We start from the raw sequence: 18,822 nt of genomic DNA, 5'->3' as shown, positions 1-18,822 counted from the left end.
TGTAACTCCACATTTAGATAATCACTTTAAAACAGGTGTGTTTTAAGGTTATCATGTGTTCATCATCTGTTGCAAACAGTGATTTTTTTTTTTTTTTAATATCATGAGTTGGAAGCCATCTACAAGGATCGGTGAGTGATGTTGGTCCCTGCTTCTCTGGTTTTGGGTCTGGTGGCCAAAGAAATGGAAAGGAAGGAGATACTTTTGTCTCATTAAAATATTGTCAGTTGAAGAGATAATTTTCATGGATATATGTAGAGAGTAAATAATTCTCTGCTTTTTAATCTGAGAGCTCAGTCATATCTTCATAAATGTTTTGACTTATGTGTACACTTTTTAAATGAGTATCCACTATACTGTTACTTGATGGATCATAAAAAAAATTTCTCCCTTACAAGTGCTTTGATAAAGCTATTTGAAATTTTGAATTGTTCTTTTCGAAGGGGTTTTTTGAAGCAGTCCTTAACAACAGTTTTAATGTGTTCATGTCCTTTGAAGCCATTTGAGATCACACAGTCTGACAGCTGGCTGAACACAAGCCAAGGAAACAAAAAAACCTTCCTTTCATTGGCAAATCTGTGAGACTTTGAGTACATTTACCTTTGTCAAATCCAGATTATATTGTGTATGTTATGACAGTTATGTCAGTGAGCTAGAAAGCTTATTGTAACACTTACAATTCCTCTTTCATTTGCAGTAACAATATTATCCTAGGACTACTTCTAGGACTGGGAAAGAGCACTCTCTGGATTTGGCACATTTTTGCACATGGTTTTAAGTTTGCTAGTTCTGCTCTCATTTGAACAGAGAGTGGAACTCCTGCTGACATTTGGAAGAATAGGTTTAAGATAAGGCTAGGTGTTTTTTAATAATCGTGCCATAAAATGTTTCCAAAATTTTCTATTCTTTGTGCTTCTATTAACTGACTTTTTTTAATCGCTTTACATTTAGAAGACATCTTGAAATATATGTACAAAAATTATGCTAGATTCTACAATAAAGTGCAATGCCTTATTTATCAGAGGTATTTCAACTGCATAAAACTATTTTTGAAATCTGAAAAGAAAGTCTCTATTTCTGAAGCGTTTTATTTGTCTCAGCAGGGAGACTCAGACTGGTCTGCCTGATCTGTCTTCCGTCTTCCAGCTTCCTTCTTCCTTATTTCTGGCTAAGGCAAAATTTGACAAGTGATAATACAGTTTCTCTAGATCTGTGTGTTGGGAGTTGTACTGTACTTATCCTGAATGTGTGTTGCCAGGCTCCTCTGAGTGTAGTTAGATTGAAGGAATTCTTCTAGCTGTCCTTTTTGTGTGTTCCTGAAGCACACCCAGCAGCTGTGGGGGAGGTTCCAGGTTTGTAGTTGCACGTGTTCTGAGTAATTACATCATCTTCCCTGGATGACTTTGGGAGATAGTTACTGAGCTCTGAGACTCATAATTTCTGTAAGTTCACCCTACCTTTTTATTCCTGATACGCTTGTTTTTAGCAAACGTCAATTTTCTTTTTCTTCTGGTTAATTTGTTTTTCCTGTTGGCATGATGGCATAGAAATAGCACTGAACTTAATTATTTTTTTGGTTTGAGTCATGATTGTTTTTAATGAACAAACCATAAATGGTAAATACATCTGTATGCTTAATAAAACAGGATCTTTCAACGCTTGCTACCATGATCTGAATTCCATGCAAGTTAGTGCTGTATGTTATGTTCGGGCCCAAGAAATAGATTGGCAACAAGACCTCCAGTGGAAAACTGCTGATCTTTGATTTGAGTGGTGAGTAGCTGAGTGTAGGGCAATTGAAGGCTGATCGTGTAACATGTTTTTTTGACAGAGAGCGAAGGAGGATGTGTTGCAGAAGGAGGTGAGGGTGAAGATTCTCAAAGACAACATCAAGATGTTGGTCACCAAAGTGCCATCCAGTGGTCAGGACCTGGCAACCGAGTTGAACGTTGTGCTGGAGAACTACCAACTACTGTGCAATCGGATCCGGGGGAAATGCCACACTTTGGAGGTAAGAAGGATAGCTCTCTGCTTAGTCATATCTGTTCAATACTTTTACTGATGATCTGGATGGAGGGTATCAAGTCTACCCTTAGTAAATTTGTGGATGACACCAAGTTGGGTGGGAGTATTGGTCTGCTGGAGGGTAGGAAGGCTCTGCGGAGGAATCTGGACAGGCTGATTTGGTGGGCTGAAGCCAAAGGTATGAGGTTCGACAAGACCAAGTGCCAGGTGCTAGACTTGGGTCACAACAGCCCCACGTAGTGCTATAGGCTGGGGGAAGAGTGCCTGGAAGATGTCCAATGGAAAAAGGACCTGGGGGTTCTGATACACACCCATGGAATGTGAGCCAGCAGTGTGCCCTTGTGGCTCAGAATGGCATCTTGACATGTATTAGAAACAGTGTGGCCAGCAGGACTAGGGAAGTGGTTGTCCCTCTGTAGGTGCTTGGCACTGGTGAGGCCACACCTTGAGTGCTTTGTCCACTTCTGGGCCTCTCACTAAAAGGAGGACATTAGGGTGCTGAGAAGGTCAGCAAAGCTGGTGGAAGGCCTGGAGCACAAGTACTATGAGGAGCTGCTGAGGGAGCTGGGGGTGTTTAGCCTGGAGAAAAGGAGGCTCAGGGGTGACCTTATTGCTCTCTACAACTGCCTGAAAGGAGGCTGTAGCCAGGTAGGGGTCAGCCTCTTCTCTGAGGCCAGTGACAGGATGAGAGGAAATGGCTTCAAGCGGCTCCAGAGGAGGTTTAGGTTGGACATTGGGAAGAATTTCTTCTCAGAAAGAATGATTAGACATTGGAATGGGCTGCCCAGGGAGGTGGTGGAGTCACGGTCCCTGGAGGTGTTTAAAGCAAGACTGGATGTGGCACTTAGTGCCATGATGTTGTTGTCAGGGTGGTGTTTGGTCACAGGTTGGACTCGATCTCTGAGATCTTTTCCAACCTGATAGATTCTGTGATTCTGTAAAATAAAACAGGTGGCAAAAAAGGGGAATGGAGAAGGACACTGCAAATGTCTGAATACAGTAGCTTCAGCATAAATGCATTTTACTCCTTTCCAAGATTACTTTCCCTTGGGATGATGTCTTTGGAATTCATAACACACCATCTAACTTTGTTTTTATAATTGTATTGTATTTAATGCTTTGGCAAATAAGTAAACTTGTCTCACAGACCTGTTACTCATCTGTGTGTTTTCCAAAATGGCAAAAAAGGAACTTAGCAGAAATTAAAGGTTGAAATCCAATAATAATCAGAATATGTGATTATGGCCTGGGTTAGGGTGTGTGTGTCCTGTCTTTCAAAGAGGATTTTGTTACATTTGCATTTTGTTACATTCTTACATAGTTATACCAGCCTTTATGTCAGTGATAGTTTTAGCACGAGTTTAGAGACTACTATGCTCATTTCTCTGTATGTTCCAGATTTACCTGGAGGTTTTTCTATCTAGAACATACTGTACCATGGCATATTTTTTATTATTTTCTACTTGTCTCTTTTAGATGAATTTCTCCGACACATATCTTTAAGTTGGTCATAAGGTATATGACCTATGCCTGGCATTCTAGGCTAATTTTTTTTTTTTTTTCCTGTTGCTCCTAGGAAGTGTGGTCCTGTTGGATTGAGCTGCTTCACTATCTTGATTTAGAAACAGCTTGGCTAAACAATCTGGAAGAAAGGGTGCAAATGACAGGAAATCTGCCTGATAAATTGGATGCTGTCAATGATGCTCTTGAGGTATTATAATGATTCTATCAGATGAGTAACTTTTCAGACAGCTATGTTTAAAAAAAATAAAATTCTGCACTTCAGTAGCATACTGAAATGTGCTGAGTATTCTGATTCTTCACATTAAATGAACATATTAGTCTGAATTGGAAATGGATATTTGTAAGATCCTCCACCAAAAGTGGACTTTTACTGTATGTGATAGTGCCATATGTGGTACTGTGATAAAATGCTCTCTCCTAGCCTGTGTAAATGGATTAATTCCTTCCAGGGCTATAGCTGTATGAAATGATATGAGTAGGGAAGAAGGGCTGTGAAGTTTAATTATCTAAAGTAAAATCACCTCTGTGCCATAATGACATGTGCCATTATGAATTAAGCCGTAACTAATTTATGCTTTTAGAGCACTCTCAAGACATTTGATGTGTTAAGCTTGTGTATGCAACCAGATTTCCAGCTCTGGAAATACAATAGTATTCAGTGTCTTGACCTTTAAAACTTTTTCTAATTAGTCCCTGGAATCAGTCTTGCGTCACCCAGCTGATAACCGAACCCAGATTCGGGAACTTGGGCAGACATTGATTGATGGAGGGATTCTCGATGACATCATCAGTGAAAAATTGGAAGCTTTCAATGCCCGCTATGAGGAATTGAGTCACTTGGTAAGAACTTGGGGTTAGGGTTGAAGTAGACTTCACCTCAAGTCTGAGATAACTCTTGTTAGCTGAATTCAAAGATGCCAGACTGCAATAGAGGGAATAAAAAGCGTCAGTATTCTCAGCTGTTTTCAATTTGTAAAAATATCCAAAGAGTAATATGCTTCTCTGTTTTTCTCGCCATGAGTCAAGTTTTGTTTTGCAACCATGCACTGTAGGGATGCCCTGGTATTTTTCAGATAACTTTGACAAAAAGGCAATTCCAAACTCAAGGAACAGCTTAATATTAACAACTTAATATTGCCTTGCTACTGCCATAAATACTGGTCATTTTCTCCCCAACTGTAAAAATGAGGAGCATAAGTGACATTTTCACTCTTAGAAATAGCTAGGAAGAAGTCACACTGAAATAAAGAACAGAAGGAAAACATTCTTCTCATTACTCATCTGTTGGGTTGTCCTTTTGCTCTTCTCCTACTTCAGTCTAGTCTTTTATAGATTTAATAAGCAGAGGAAGACTAGCTGTATTTCAGGTAGCACAGGTTTGTGACTTGTGTTCTGTATCCTAATAATACAAGCCCCTGCTGAATTGTAGAATGGCAGATTTTTCTGTCACTGATGAAATGTAAGAGGAGATTTTGGTCCATCTTCATTACAATGAGCAACATGAATGTGTGCTGGCATTTAAGTTAGCATTGACTACTGTTTTTCCTGTTCAAACTACTTCATTGCCATATAAAAACCTGTTTGCTTTGCAAGCTGCAGCACTGGCACACTGGGCTGTTGACAACTCTCCACATCTCTGTGTGTGTGTCCACATGCACTGGTCTGTGCATGTGCTGATAGTGGGGAATTTGTGTTCCTGTGCAGGTAGTGACACTTCAGATGCTATTGAAGGAAGAGGCAATAAAGAGAAAAACTGTGAATTTGTTTTGACAGTATAACTGAATGAGTTTATTGTTTTGAAGGGAGTGTGAACATTAACATATCAAACAACATTCATCTGTGGTCTACTGCAAAGTTCCTGTTTCCCATTGAATAGCTAGTTTTTGAAACTGGTGTGGTTTTAAAACAGAATACTTTCTTCAAAGGTGATAGGAGAGGTGTGTTTTCACTATCCTGCATGTATCTAGCAGCAGAACTCTCCTTCTGTTCCACTGTTTGTCAGTTATTGGTTCAAAAGCCATAGCAAGCTTCAAAAATTGCTGCTTTCTAGGATTCTTTTTAGCCAGTCCTCCAGGCATAGGATTTTTTTTGGGTCTCTCCCACCTTGTTTTGAGGAAGTCTACTGTAATTTGTATTGAATTACTGCTCCATCTTGTCTTACCTTTCTCTCCTTCTCAGGCGGTGAGCCGACAGATCACCTTGGAGCAGCAGCTTCAGGCCATGCGAGAAACCGACCACATGTTGCAAGTCTTGCAAGAAAGTTTAGGAGATCTGGATAGACAGCTGACATCTTACCTGACTGATAGAATAGATGCCTTTCAGATGCCCCAGGAGGCCCAGGTATTTCTCTATAGTTCTTCACTACAAAACTTTTGGAAATATTTCATGATAGTGCTCAGCCCAGACTTAGTAATTAATTTCAGTCCTGTGTTGGTGCACCAGGTGTTATCTTTTGTAATCTGGAGTGTTTTCTTTTTTTAAGAAGGTTGTATTGAATAACAGCAGCTTTCAATTTAGCAAGCTGTTACCGAAGACAGAATATTTAAAATAAACCTGGTGGTGTTTAAGTTTTAAAGTAGATTTACTTCTGTTGGGTAGTAAGAAAGCTCCCCTTCTTCTCTCTGCAAGCAATTTTGTAATGTATTTTTTTTCCTGTTTCTATGACATGGCAGAAAATTCAAGCTGAGATTGCAGCTCATGAATCCACCTTAGAGGAGCTGAAGAAAAGTGCTCGCTCTTTCCCTCCTGCTTCTCCTGAATGCAGGTCTGCCCGTGGTGGAACTCAGCTGGATGCTTTGCAGGTAAAGACATGAGAGTCGCACTTAGACGCTCCTGTGTCGGCCTGTAAATTGTTTGGTGCAGTCAGCTGAACCTCAGAAGAAAATAGTATGTGCTTTTATGTGCTTTCATAAGGAAACAAGCAGCCCTAGATGAATTGAACAAGGAAGCTTAAATTTTACAAGTGTCATGGGATAAATGCTGAAAGTCAGGAAGTCTCTGTATTTGAGCAGAGTGGGTATTTTCAAAGCGTATGATACAGAATTACATCTCTATTGCACCTCAGGTAGAGGTTAGGAATAGGTGATGGCAATGTTATTTGCCAAGCCAAATATATTCCATATATATATTCCATATATATTGATTTGTGGTAGTATGATGGGTTATAATCTGTGGTGGGAGATGCTTTAAATGTTATTTTTTTTGAACTGCATGTACTAATTTAAAACAATCTTTCAACATAATATTCATTAAAACAGAGAAAGCTCCGTGAGGTATGTACAAAGTATCAGCTTTTCCAGAAACCAGCCAATTTTGAGCAGCGCATGTTAGATTGCAAGCGGGTGTTGGATGGTGTAAAAGCAGAACTTCACGTCTTGGATGTGAAAGATACTGACCCAGATGTAATCCAAGCTCACTTGGAGAAGTGCATGGTATGTATGCAATGTTCATGACTCTTGCTTGGGGTGCTTTTTTTTTTTTGTGTGGTTCTTGTTGCTGAAACTCTCTCCTGAAGGAAATTTTGCTTAGAGTCATCATGGAACTATTGCAACTCACTGAAAAGTGCTAACAGAGCACTTGATAACTAAAAACCTTGTATTCTTATAGGACATAAAAGTAGTGGACTGTTGATCATAGATATGGTGGAACAGCTGAGTTTTTATAAACTCCCTTCCCAGGTTCATCCCTATGCTCTGGAGAAGCATCACAGTATTTGAACAAAACAAATACTATACATAAGATGAAGGACAGATCACATTAGCCTTGGAGTAAACACTGTTAAATTATTGATCTTATTCATTTTTAGAAAATAAAAACTAGAATAAAATATAGAACATCAGGAGTTTGGAATCTTCTTGTCAGATATTGCTATTAATTCATAGCTCAGAGTTGAAGTGCAATTCACTTCAACTTTGATGACCTTAACTTCAGTTACGGTCCTCAAAGGAAGCAGAGTCAGAAAATTTTCACTGCAAATTGATCACCAATATACATATTTGTGCTTCTAGAAACTCTATAAGACCCTCAGTGAGGTGAAATTGGAAGTTGAAACTGTCATCAAGACAGGAAGGCAAATTGTACAGAAACAACAGACAGATAATCCCAAAGGGATGGATGAACAACTGACAGCACTGAAATTTCTTTACAATGACTTGGGCGCACAGGTAAGAAAAATAAATATATGTATGAATATTTGTCTGCATGTAATTTCCCTTCTTTGTAGTTAGTGTTTTAAGTTTGATTCTAAAGCTGATAGTATGTAGTCTAGTTGCTGCATCCAGAAGCAATCAGTTGAGAGATTAAAGATTACACTTGCCTCCCTGGAGGAGAGGTAGCCTTGAAGGAAGGAAGGTTCACAGAGTTTTCATTGCCCTGGCAAAGCTGACCTGCCATTCATTAAAGTCCTTCAAGATAATTTATGGTCAGATTGTCATGTGACAAGTGTGAGTCAATCTGAGTTTTTTTAGGAGGTGTCATGGTTTTGAATTGTAGTCCATCTAAATGGTTGCTCTCAGTGTGAAAGAGAAAATGCAGGCAAACCTGTATTTCCCATGAACTGCATTAAATTTGCATAATTTTCTTATTAGGTGAATAGTTACTTATCCAAGAGAAATGTTTAAAAATGGCTAAACCCTTACAGGGCAGGTAGGACTCTCTATCTAAATTAAGATGGAATCCCAAGTGGATTTATGTCTGGTCAATGCTCTGTGAATGAACTGTGGGTAAAGGGTTAGATTACAGTGTTGGAGTATCTTGGAATGGGTCCTAGGAAATATTTTGCACTTGTAAAGTTGAGAACATTCAGGAAGGTTGGGATTCTAGAAAGCATGTAGACAAGAGATTAGGAAAGGATAGAAAGGCAGAGTTATTTGCAGTATAATGTTATGATTTTTCTTTTTGAGCTGAGATCAGAGCACTATTTTTCGAAATGTCAATTGATTCTGACTACTATGCTTGGAGTTATTCTCAAGTCTGTGTTAAAATTTGACCAGGCTAATTGTGGAACCAGTGTGAAACACAAATGATTATACTGCAGCAAACATCAAATTTCATATTAATTTTACTGATATATTTTCAAGGGCAGACTACATGTTCAGTGAAATTTTTCTTTACAGCTTTCTGCTAGCAGGCCTTTCAAATTACTAGGAGGAATTGAATTTTACCTGTGTGAGTGACTGACTGGATTCTATGTTCCCTTGAGTTTCAGCTAAAGGATCATAATAAAGTGATAAACATCAATTTGGTGATTGCTAGCTATAAGTAAATTGGTCTGCAGGTTTCTTTATCTTCTTTAAGTGTATCTCAGTTTAAAATTATTTGTATATATTCTGTGTTGTATAGTAAGATACAGATGTTTATAAACTTTCCTTTTAGGGTCCTTCCTTAAAGCAAGACAGTTTTAAGATGCAAGGATTTTATATATTTAGGTGGATATTTTAGCTGGCTAGCACTTCTGCGTTTGCTGTCTTTTAAAAATCTAATTTTGTTTTCTTTATTTCCTTTTAATTTTTTTTTTTTGTAGGTGACAGAAGGAAAACAAGACCTCGAAAGGGCAACCCAGCTGGCTCGCAAAATGAGGAAAGAGTCTGCCTCTCTGTCAGAGTGGCTGGCTACCACTGAAGCTGACCTCGTGCAGAAGTCCACTTCAGAGAGCTTGCTTTCTGATCTAGATTCAGAAATTGCCTGGGCCAAAGTAAGCATGCTTACTAAATATTTGTAGAATAAATCTCTGACATTATGGCAATACTATGTAGAAGTGGCTGTGAGTTTAAATCCCTGTAACTTGTTGCTAAATCTCCCACATCCTGAAATTTCAGTAGATTCAGTAGTTCATATTCAGTACCTTACTGAATCTGATCTGTTTCATTTTGGTCATCTTGCATCAACCTTAAATGGCCAGTGAAATATTTAGGATATTACTACATATTTGATCCTAATAGGTATTTAAGACTTCCTGTATCTCTTACACATTTCACAAGTATAATATTCCTAAAATTATCAGGAAATATAATTGTGGACTGGGTCAAATATTTTATTAGTAGAGCAAACTGAAAGTGCATTGAATGAAAAATACATTTAATGAGAAATTTAGTTTGTAACTTTTCATTGAAACAGCTTTCTCTTCAAAACTGTGACTTTGCAAACCAAGAGGCTACTGTAATTCCCTATTTTCTTTCACTTACAAGTTGAAGCTTTTAATTGAAATAGGCAAATGTCTTAGCTACTTTGTTTCAGATTTTCTTTGTATTTTCTCACACTGTAGAAATTTGGATATTATTTAGAGTTAGCAACAAGTGTCAGTTGATACAGTTCAGTAATACTGATCTTCCCAGTTTTTGTTTTCTGTCACTTTTTACTTCTGGAATGGGTCTGTCTGCAATGTTAAAACTTGAAAGCTCACCAAATTGCAAACACGTCTAATATAACTTGTTCTCATGCATTTCAATCAGGATCAGCAATTATTAGCAGTAGAGTTTTGCTGTGGCAGTATCCCCAAGATTCCTCTCCAAACAAGCTTTTAAATCCTTATTGCAAGTATACTTACCATACGTTTGTATGCCATGCAAATAATGACTCTTATGCTGCACCATCAGGAGGACAAGTCCTTTATGTTGCATGCAAAGTTGTCCTTTCTGTTTTAAGGTTTTCTAGAGGCAGTTTTAAAATGTAGTGACTTGAGTATTTGTTTCTGTTCCTAAGACAATAAGTTATGATAAAATAATAAATTATTTACTTCATGGATAATAAGATGTTCAAGGAGCTCCAGGCACTGGTTGCGATTAAGTGCATTCTTTACCACACTGTACACTGACATCAAAGAGCTTTCTAAGTAGGCAGATATCAATAATAATGGGTGATCTTGTATGGCAAGAGGTCTATTTTCCACATGGAAGCAATGTACTGATATTCAAGAGATGACATATTACTTAATTTGCATGTCAGTATACATACTTTCAAAGAAGGTGGAGTTTTTTAGATTAAAAAAACTATTTAAAAGCAGAGATGACTTAGAAAAAAGGGCGGAGCTAAAGATACATACATTTACCTATCTCTATATAGATAATATAACAATAGGGATTCTGTAATATGTAGCCAGTGAATTGAACATCTGCAGTAATGAGTTGTGATGGTTCTCAAAAAAAAATTCAGCCTTGGCCTACCACATTTCTCATTGTTCCCAACTGTAAAAGTACTTTAATAGGAAGAGATACAGAGAAATCCAGAGCGTCTCTTGAAATGTGTTCTGTGCTTTACAGTGCAGAAAAGAGCCTTTTAAAATTGGACTTACAGAGTAGTGTGATTATTGTGGTTTGACACTGGCCTAGCACCAGGCACCCACGAAAGTTGCTCGTTCACCCTCCCCTGCCACAGCTGGGCAGAGGAGAGAAAGGAAAAAAAGTTAACAAAGGCTCCATGAGTTGAGATAAGGACTGGGAGGGAAAAAAAAAAGCACTTCAAGGGCAAAACAGGCTTAACTTAAAGTTACGAGGTGAATTTATTGCTAACAGAATCAGAGGAGGATAATGAGAAGTAAAATAAGACCTTAAAACACCTTTTATCCCCAGCCCCTCCCTCCTTCCCACCGACAGCGCATGGAGACAGGGCATGGGGGTTTGTGGTCAGTTCATCACCGAGATTTCCTGCCACTGCTCTGGGAGAGGAGTGTTCCCCTGTGAGGCCGTGGGGTCCCTCCCACAGGAGACAGTTCTCTGTCAACCTCTCCAACGTGGGTCCACTCTCAGGAGCAGCAGCCCCACCACCCCTGCTGCAGCGTGAGCCCCTCCCATGGGCACACAGTCAATGTATTTGTTTCCTGTGGAGATAAAAATCTGCCTCCCTCATGTCTTGTGTTTGGGAGCAGTGCAATGTTAATGGCTGAACTTGTTTTCAGAATGTGCTGAGAGAGCTGGAGAGGAGGAAAGCTGATCTGAAGAGCATCACAGAAAGTTGCACTGCGCTCCAGTCTCTGGTGGAAGGGAGTGAGACTGTCCTGGAGGAGAAGCTGTGTGTCCTTAATGCTGGCTGGAGTAGAGTTCGAACCTGGACTGAGGACTGGTGTGATACTTTGTTGGTAAGTTGCATGGGTGAGAAATATTCAGTTCTCCCTCTACACCTTTGGAGCAGTTGGAGTTTTCACTTGTCTCACTTTACCGTAAAGTGAAGCTTCTGTGATGCCTTATGGACTTAAAAGAATGTGGAATGGATTTCTGTTTACACTGTAGATGGAGAGGTAAGTCTTGAGGTGGTATACAATGAGGAAGATGGAAAACTAGGCTGCTGCATGTGCTGCTTTTTATTCAGCTTGAATATTCAGCCTCTGTGCCAGCTCCAACATGAACAGAATGAGTTTGTGTTGATAGATTTTTTTGAGACCCAGATGATGGCTATTTAATGGACAAAGGATAACTTTGTAGTGGTGTTCAGCAAAGCACTTATGACTCTGTCAGCATATTGCTCTTTTGGACAGACCGTAACTGCAAGTGTTTGAGTATGGCAACAGCATCTGTTTGTCTGAGTAAATGAAAGACCAAGCATATTATACACCTAAAGCTGCTAGTTATGCTAAATGGACGTGAAGCAGTCTACAACTGTCACTAGTATCAGACTGATGCTTTTATATACATAAGATATTTTGGTGTTGTTTAGCTAGTTATGACAATCAAGCCCTATCAGGGACTTCTGAAGGTGGAAGTTACCGAAATTTTAGTGTATACATGGATGCTGAGCCCTGTGCCCTTCTGTCCAGTGCCTGTTACAGGTGATAGTGTTTGTTTTGTAATCCAATGGTTCCATGTTAGGAGTAACCAGGTAGTTTACCTTTATGTGTAAATGCTGTAAGGATGATCCGTAATTAGATTGTGTTCCAGATTATGTTCATATCTGGTGACAAGTATTGTCTATGCTCTCTATATCAACATCAAGAAGCTTATAGCTCTTTGTAGCAGAAGAACAGTTTAACCTAAAAAAGCACAATCATAGGCCTTCTCGCCTCGCTCTCCTCGCTCTTGTAGGCCTAATTAACATGCCTACAATTTTGTGACTTCTCTTAAGAGGAAGAAATATTTTAATGTAATCAGTAAAATATCAGAACTTGACTGCTATAATTTGTAAATTTGGCAAAACCCGTTTCCAATTAAAAAACCCCAACAACCACACACACTGCATACTGTTGTACCTGCTAGTGCTGACTGAAAAAACTGTGGGCTTTTTTGTTGACTGAGATATTGTAGTCTGGCTGTAATGTTGTAATACATTGTCTATATTTAGTTGTACAAACTATTTCAGCTACTTTACTTCTTTTGCTGTGAATTAGGAACTATATTATCAAAGGGTCTAGAATGATAATTGAATTTTTGTAAATACTATTGACGATGAAAGGTACAATCTAATTTTCAGTGTTTCATTCCAAACTGTGTCCATAACACTATTTTATCGATCTCCTTTCTATTCAAAAGATTTTGGCAGGGTTGATTTATTTGATGTGTTTTTAGGTCTATGGGGGGTTTTTGGTGTGAGGGCTTTTTCGTTTGTTTTGGTTTTTTTGATTTTTTTTTTTTTCTGTTTGGTTGGGGTTTGTTTGTTTGTTTTTGTTTGGTGGGTTCTTTTTTGCTTGTTTGTGGTTTTTTTGTTGGGATTTTTTTTGTGGATATTTAGAAGTTTCTCATATTCATACATTATTTTCATCTTTTTCCAGAATCATCAGGGCCAGCTGGAAATTTTTGATGAAAATGTTGCCCACATAAGTACTTGGTTGTATCAGGCTGAAGCCTTATTGGATGAAATCGAGAAAAAGTCAGCTAGCCAAAAGGAGGAAACTGTGAAGGTAGGAAATGTTGTGTCATCTGGGAAAATATTACCAGTCAATTCATGGATTCTCAGTGATGTCAGATTTGCTTCCTGTTTATTTTTAAATGTCTCTCTTCTTGCCTAGGAGATAACCATTTTCATTTTCCTTCACTTCTTAGCGTTTAACATCTGAATTAGATGATGTCAGTCTCCGAGTGGACAATGTACGTGACCAGGCTGTCATCTTAATGAATGGCCGGGGCGTGTCGTGCCGTGAGCTTGTTGAGCCCAAGCTGGCAGAACTGAACCGTAATTTTGAGAAGGTGTCTCAGCACATCAAAAGTGCCAAGGTGAGGATGAACAAGCGCCAGAACTTGCTTGGGAGGTCTGTGCCAAGAAGATGGCAACTGGCTGTAGTGGATATATCATTATTCATTAGAACAGCACTTTGCTGCTTTTGAGTTCTCTTCTAAGTGTAGGTATTTATATGTGAAAAAAAGAGAGACTGATTTTTAGGCCAACTGCTTTTTTTACCTGAGTAACATGTGATGGCTTGTGTTTCCTTGGAAAATTTACAAACAACTGTTCAGAAAATTGTATATATTGTAATACATATTTGTGAGCTACAAAACAACACCATAAGCTAATGTGACTGGAGATTTTTCACTTATTTTGAGAACAAAATACTCAGATTGAAGTTTGAAGGTAGAAACTTGGTAATAACTACCAAGTGTGTTTGAGCTATCTCTCAGATCAAACAACTCTTAGAATTTTGATTTATGCTGACATCTAATGGTGCTGCAAACTGACATACCTGTTCATGGGGGATTGTGTGTACCAGCTGAGACTAGATTTTCAGCTTGAACAAGGTTTTATTTTGCTTGCAGATGCTTGTTGGACAAGAACGACTTCCTGTCATGTCAGAGCCCCGTGAATCTAGAGTGGCTTTTCTAGACCTGGAAAGATTTGAGACTGACATACAGAATATGTTAAAAGTTGTGGAAAAGCATCTGGAGTTGAGTGGGGAAGATGAAAAGGTTTGTGAGCAATGGAACAATTAAATAATTGACTAACTCCCTTTCTGTCTTGTCCTCCTGTTACATTGCTTCAGACTTTGTGGGGTAATTCTGAGAAACTATCTTCAAGTTAGGGGTAGAAGGTGAAGGGAATTACTAGGTTGTTGGAAACCCTGCACAGTTTTTCAATACTTTCCCCATAGCTGTTGCTTCTTGGCTGGTATGCTGAGAGTAACTAATCATACTTGAGTCTGTATTTTCATCATGGTTTTATATAATACAGGTAGTGAACTCTGAGTTTTGTTTATCTATCTTCTGTCTCCTACTCAAAGTAGTTCTTTATTAAGGAATCCTTCCTGTAAAAGTAATGGGGTTAAAATTCAAACTGGTATGACAAAATGAATCGCAGTGCATAGGTCAGGTCAGAGGATGCTTGGAGGTAAGGTGCAAGTAAGAGTCTTGTAATGTGGCTCTCTGTTGCAAGTCCAAATAACTTTGAACAAAATTTATCTTCTAGATTCTTATCTAGGCTCTGCTATTCACCCATATATAAAACTGTCATAGTTTTGTTAGCATCTTGTGCACTATAGCTTTGTTGCCTACAAAGTCGGGTAAATTCCTGTCAGGCCACTCTATCTGCCTTCCTTTTAAGCAGCTCAAATACTATAAACTGAGTTGATAAGCTGAATATAAATCTATGGAAAATGCCATAGCACAGAAAGCAAATTTAAAAATATTTCTATATAAAGGCCTATTATTATAGAACATAGCCTTCCTTTTATACTGTTTTTGTATTTATTGAATTTTTGTTTTTATGCTGTTCTGCTCTGACCTTGCTTATTATTCTCAAGGAATGTCTAGAAAAGAAATGGAGCTAAAGTCATAACACCCTATTGATGTGACTGCATACTGCTGGCTCATTAAATTTCCTTCAAAAAATCTCTTTATAAAGTTTATGAAATGAGCAAGTTGGATTTTATATTTTGGTAGTTGTGGACGAGAATCTCTGCTTGAATTTGTTTGGCTCCCATTTGGATAATAAAACAAAAGTTTGGTACAATTGCTGTTAATATCTGAGCTGTAGGTAACAGAGATCTGTGTAATTTTAGCTGGATCAAGAAAGAGCTCAGATTGAAGAAGTTTTACAGAGAGGAGGGCAGTTGCTGCAGCAGCCTATGGAGGACCACAAGAGAGAGAAGATCCGCATACAGTTGTTGCTTCTGCAGAAAAAGTACAAGAGTGTTCAGGTACAGTTATGGCAGTTACTACAGCTCATTTATTCAGTTTTCCCTTTGGTATCCCACTTACAACCTGTAATCCATATTTTATAACTTATGACTCTTTCAGCATGCATGATTCTCTAGGGGAGAGTTAAATGTGTGTGCACACAATCTGAGTCTCTGAATCTTTGCAATTCCAAAATATGAATTTTCCCATTTCTAGGTTTTGGGGGAGTGCTTTTGATTTTTAAAGTCCTTTTCACAGTTTCACAGAGAGCCACACTAAGTATTTGCACAGGCACATTGAGTTGGGCATTTGCTTCACCTGTCTTGATGGCCCTTGAACTGAGGTTTATCTCCACCACCAGGCTGTGTGAAGAGTGACTACATATACACATGTACACAAACATACTGACCTCTCAGCTGAAGCCCTTTCTGTGATCGAGCCTGCTCCCAAATTTCTCTTCCTTCCTATAGAGGGTATTAGCAGTAACTGCAGACTGCAGTATGTTGTGGTGCTTGCATACACAGACCATGTTAAAAATGGTCTTGTCTTGAACAAAGATGGTCCATTTAGCTCACCTGTTTGAATCCTGCTAGTGTTGGCAAGCTGAGGTGTAGTTCAAATGTGCAGGGCAAGACCCTCAGGCTGGCTTTGATTACATGTGTATGCAGATAAAGAGAATATAGCTATTACAAAAATAAATTAGTACTATTGCATATTTTGGAATTTGCTCCTTCAAAGGAATCCCTCAAATATTTTTGTTTTTCAAATAAATAAGACATATTCTGTTCACTACTTCCCTCTTTTTACACCGTATTTTCCCAATACGCTGGATTGTAGGAGTGCAGGTCATTTCAAAGGAGGCAGGCGGTGGAACTCTCTCCAGTGTTTTCCCAGTATAAGAAGGAACATGATAATCTAATGAAGTGGCTGAATGAGGCTGAGGACCGTCTGTCAGGGCTGCAAGGTGTGGAGGATGAACAAAAACTACAGGTAAATGAGGCTTCTATTTCTTAGAGCAAACAGTGAATGCTGTGTATGAACTTTGGAGATTCATACACTGAGGTTTAATGGAACTTCTTTGGACACCTCTGTGGAAAGAAGTGTTTCAAAATGACAGCATTCATTTTTTGTTAGGAAATTATCAGCATGTACTGGTTTGGGATTTCTACATAGCCACCATAGGTCCCAAAGATCTCATCCTTCAGGCCCAAATCTTAGAGCGTGATCTGGGCAGTGGGCCTGATTCAGGACAATTTCTGCCAGTCTTGATCCATGAGGATTGTACTAATCCCTTTTAAAAACTTGTACTCAAACAGCCTGATTCAGTATCAGTTTGGTGCAGGTATGATAAAAGACTTCTTTGAGGCTTAAATTCAGTGCCTCTGCATCTTGTGGTCAGGATATTGTAACTACTCCACTGCCTTTTCCTGCCAAAAGTGGTTAGAGAGGGATAACAGCCCTCATGTAATGGATATTACTATACATGGTGAATATTAATCAAACAGATAAAGGCTGAAGTATTTCTGACGTGTGTGGGTCTTGACAAACAATTTTGCAACTGATGTGATGTCAGGGTCTGATAAAGCTTACTGCCCAGAAAGTTTTATGTCTTAATTGTTGAGGATGCAGATACTGTTTCGATTGCTTTTGTTAGGGCTTTGTGGATATTTTTTGTTGGTGTTTTTTAAATCTCTTTTATTTCTCCTTTCCTTCCTCAAAAAAACTTTGATTGTGTGGTAATTACATTAATATTTTAGGCAATGACAGTGAAGAATCTTGTGAAGCAGTAAGTAATTTCTTGAACAAGCTTGAGGGCTAGGTAATCTGTCAAGTACTTCTCAATTTCTGCATATAAAGCTTCGTAATCAACATCTATCAATATTTTTGACTGCTCTGTAACTTTTTAACCCAGAACCAATTAACTTGGTTAATTGGGGCCAGGGGTAAAATGCTCTGGCTCCTTGTGAGACTTGCACCACAAAATTGTGATGTGGTGCTCTTCATTCACAGCTACTGCTGTGTGGCTTCAGCTGCCAGTGATAGATGGTCTGCTGTCCTTGGTCACACGGGCCATTCAGTATCAGCTGCGAAAGGAAACCTTTTAGATCTGCTGCTCTTTAGATTGTTTGACATTATGAGCCTCCCATGCAGAGCTGGGCAGCAAAGAGGGCCCAGGGTCTGTTGAACAGTCTGACATCTGACTGCTCTGTTGGGTGTCCAGCAGTCTCTTCTGGTGACATAAGCTCCTTTGGACCTGACTGATGCCATGGAATTTGTTTGAGGGAAATGGGGATCCATATGTATTTAAAGTAAAACAACACTATTCAGTTTCTGTTTGACCATCAGATCCTTTGAATGAATTAATTACTGGATAGGAATGGAAAAATGGTGCACCTGCATGGCTCTATGCTAATGGGGGCAGCCCAGTTGTGCCACAGACTGGTCTTCCTTGTCAGTGTTGGTCTCACTGCAGCTTGACTGATTTTTTTTTCTAAGGAAGATACTTTGTTTCCTGTAAAGCCCTTTTCTTTAGGGATATACTGCAGCTAATGCCTGGTGCTGCTCGATCCATTCCTGGATAAGTGAATCTGGTTGCTGAATGCAGAATGTCATGTAGATATGGATTACCGTACCAATTACAATAGACTGTTGATGGAGAAACATTATCCTTGCTCAGAATCAGCTAAGTTGTGTAAAAATATCCTTGTTCTCTCAGATGTAGTTTCTGGATTTTCTGGGTCAGCTACACTGTCAGAAAGGGACCACAGCAGTTTTCGTTACTGGTGTGAAACTTGGAAACTCAAACTGCTGCTTTTGTTTCATGTGCCCGGGTCTCTAGATTTCTGATATTTGAGTGCTAAACCAGCTTGTCTCAAGTGGCCTTATTTTACTTTTATGGCTTGTTCTATCACTGGCTCTACTAATCAATCTTGAGCACTGAAAATGGTGTGGTACTGTAACGTTGCTAAAGGGAGAAATAGTCTTCCCAAATATCATCATCATTTTAGATAATCACTGTTGATCCAGAATTTTCTTGGAGCCACCAGACTTGAAAATTGCAGTGCTTGTTGCTCATCTCAGCTTAGGACTGAGAAGCACTAAATGAATTCTTGAACCACTAGTGTGCAGGTGGCTTAAGCCCTCACCTTGATGTAAGGAAGCTGTAGCAAGCAGAGGAAGAGAAACTGGTGTTTGAAGTGAACAAAACAGGGAGGGAAAGGAACATTTCAGATGCCAAGCTGGG

General features: G+C 39.0%; 1 protein-coding gene across 4 annotated transcripts in view; it reads left to right on the top strand.

Annotated features, from left to right (window-relative positions):
* Positions 1–18,822, top strand: part of UTRN (utrophin) — a 356,530-nt gene that overhangs the window by 112,641 nt on the left and 225,067 nt on the right. For 3 of the 4 annotated variants that reach the window (XM_039567915.1, XM_020583681.2, XM_020583680.2), the window contains 14 exons: positions 1,832–2,011; positions 3,602–3,736; positions 4,240–4,389; positions 5,728–5,889; positions 6,222–6,350; positions 6,807–6,980; positions 7,557–7,712; positions 9,071–9,241; positions 11,441–11,620; positions 13,244–13,372; positions 13,515–13,685; positions 14,223–14,372; positions 15,461–15,598; positions 16,416–16,568. In XM_039567915.1, the coding sequence (XP_039423849.1) occupies positions 1,832–2,011; positions 3,602–3,736; positions 4,240–4,389; positions 5,728–5,889; positions 6,222–6,350; positions 6,807–6,980; positions 7,557–7,712; positions 9,071–9,241; positions 11,441–11,620; positions 13,244–13,372; positions 13,515–13,685; positions 14,223–14,372; positions 15,461–15,598; positions 16,416–16,568 (2,178 nt within the window). The remainder of the gene's footprint in view (positions 1–1,831; positions 2,012–3,601; positions 3,737–4,239; positions 4,390–5,727; positions 5,890–6,221; positions 6,351–6,806; positions 6,981–7,556; positions 7,713–9,070; positions 9,242–11,440; positions 11,621–13,243; positions 13,373–13,514; positions 13,686–14,222; positions 14,373–15,460; positions 15,599–16,415; positions 16,569–18,822) is intronic. The other variant, XM_020583682.2, reaches the window with a different exon arrangement.

Source organism: Corvus cornix, chromosome 3 (assembly GCF_000738735.6).
Source record: "Corvus cornix cornix isolate S_Up_H32 chromosome 3, ASM73873v5, whole genome shotgun sequence".
NCBI lineage: Eukaryota > Metazoa > Chordata > Aves > Passeriformes > Corvidae > Corvus > Corvus cornix.
The sequence above is the reverse complement of the archived record's forward strand: the minus strand, read 5'-3'. Positions and strand labels throughout refer to the sequence as shown.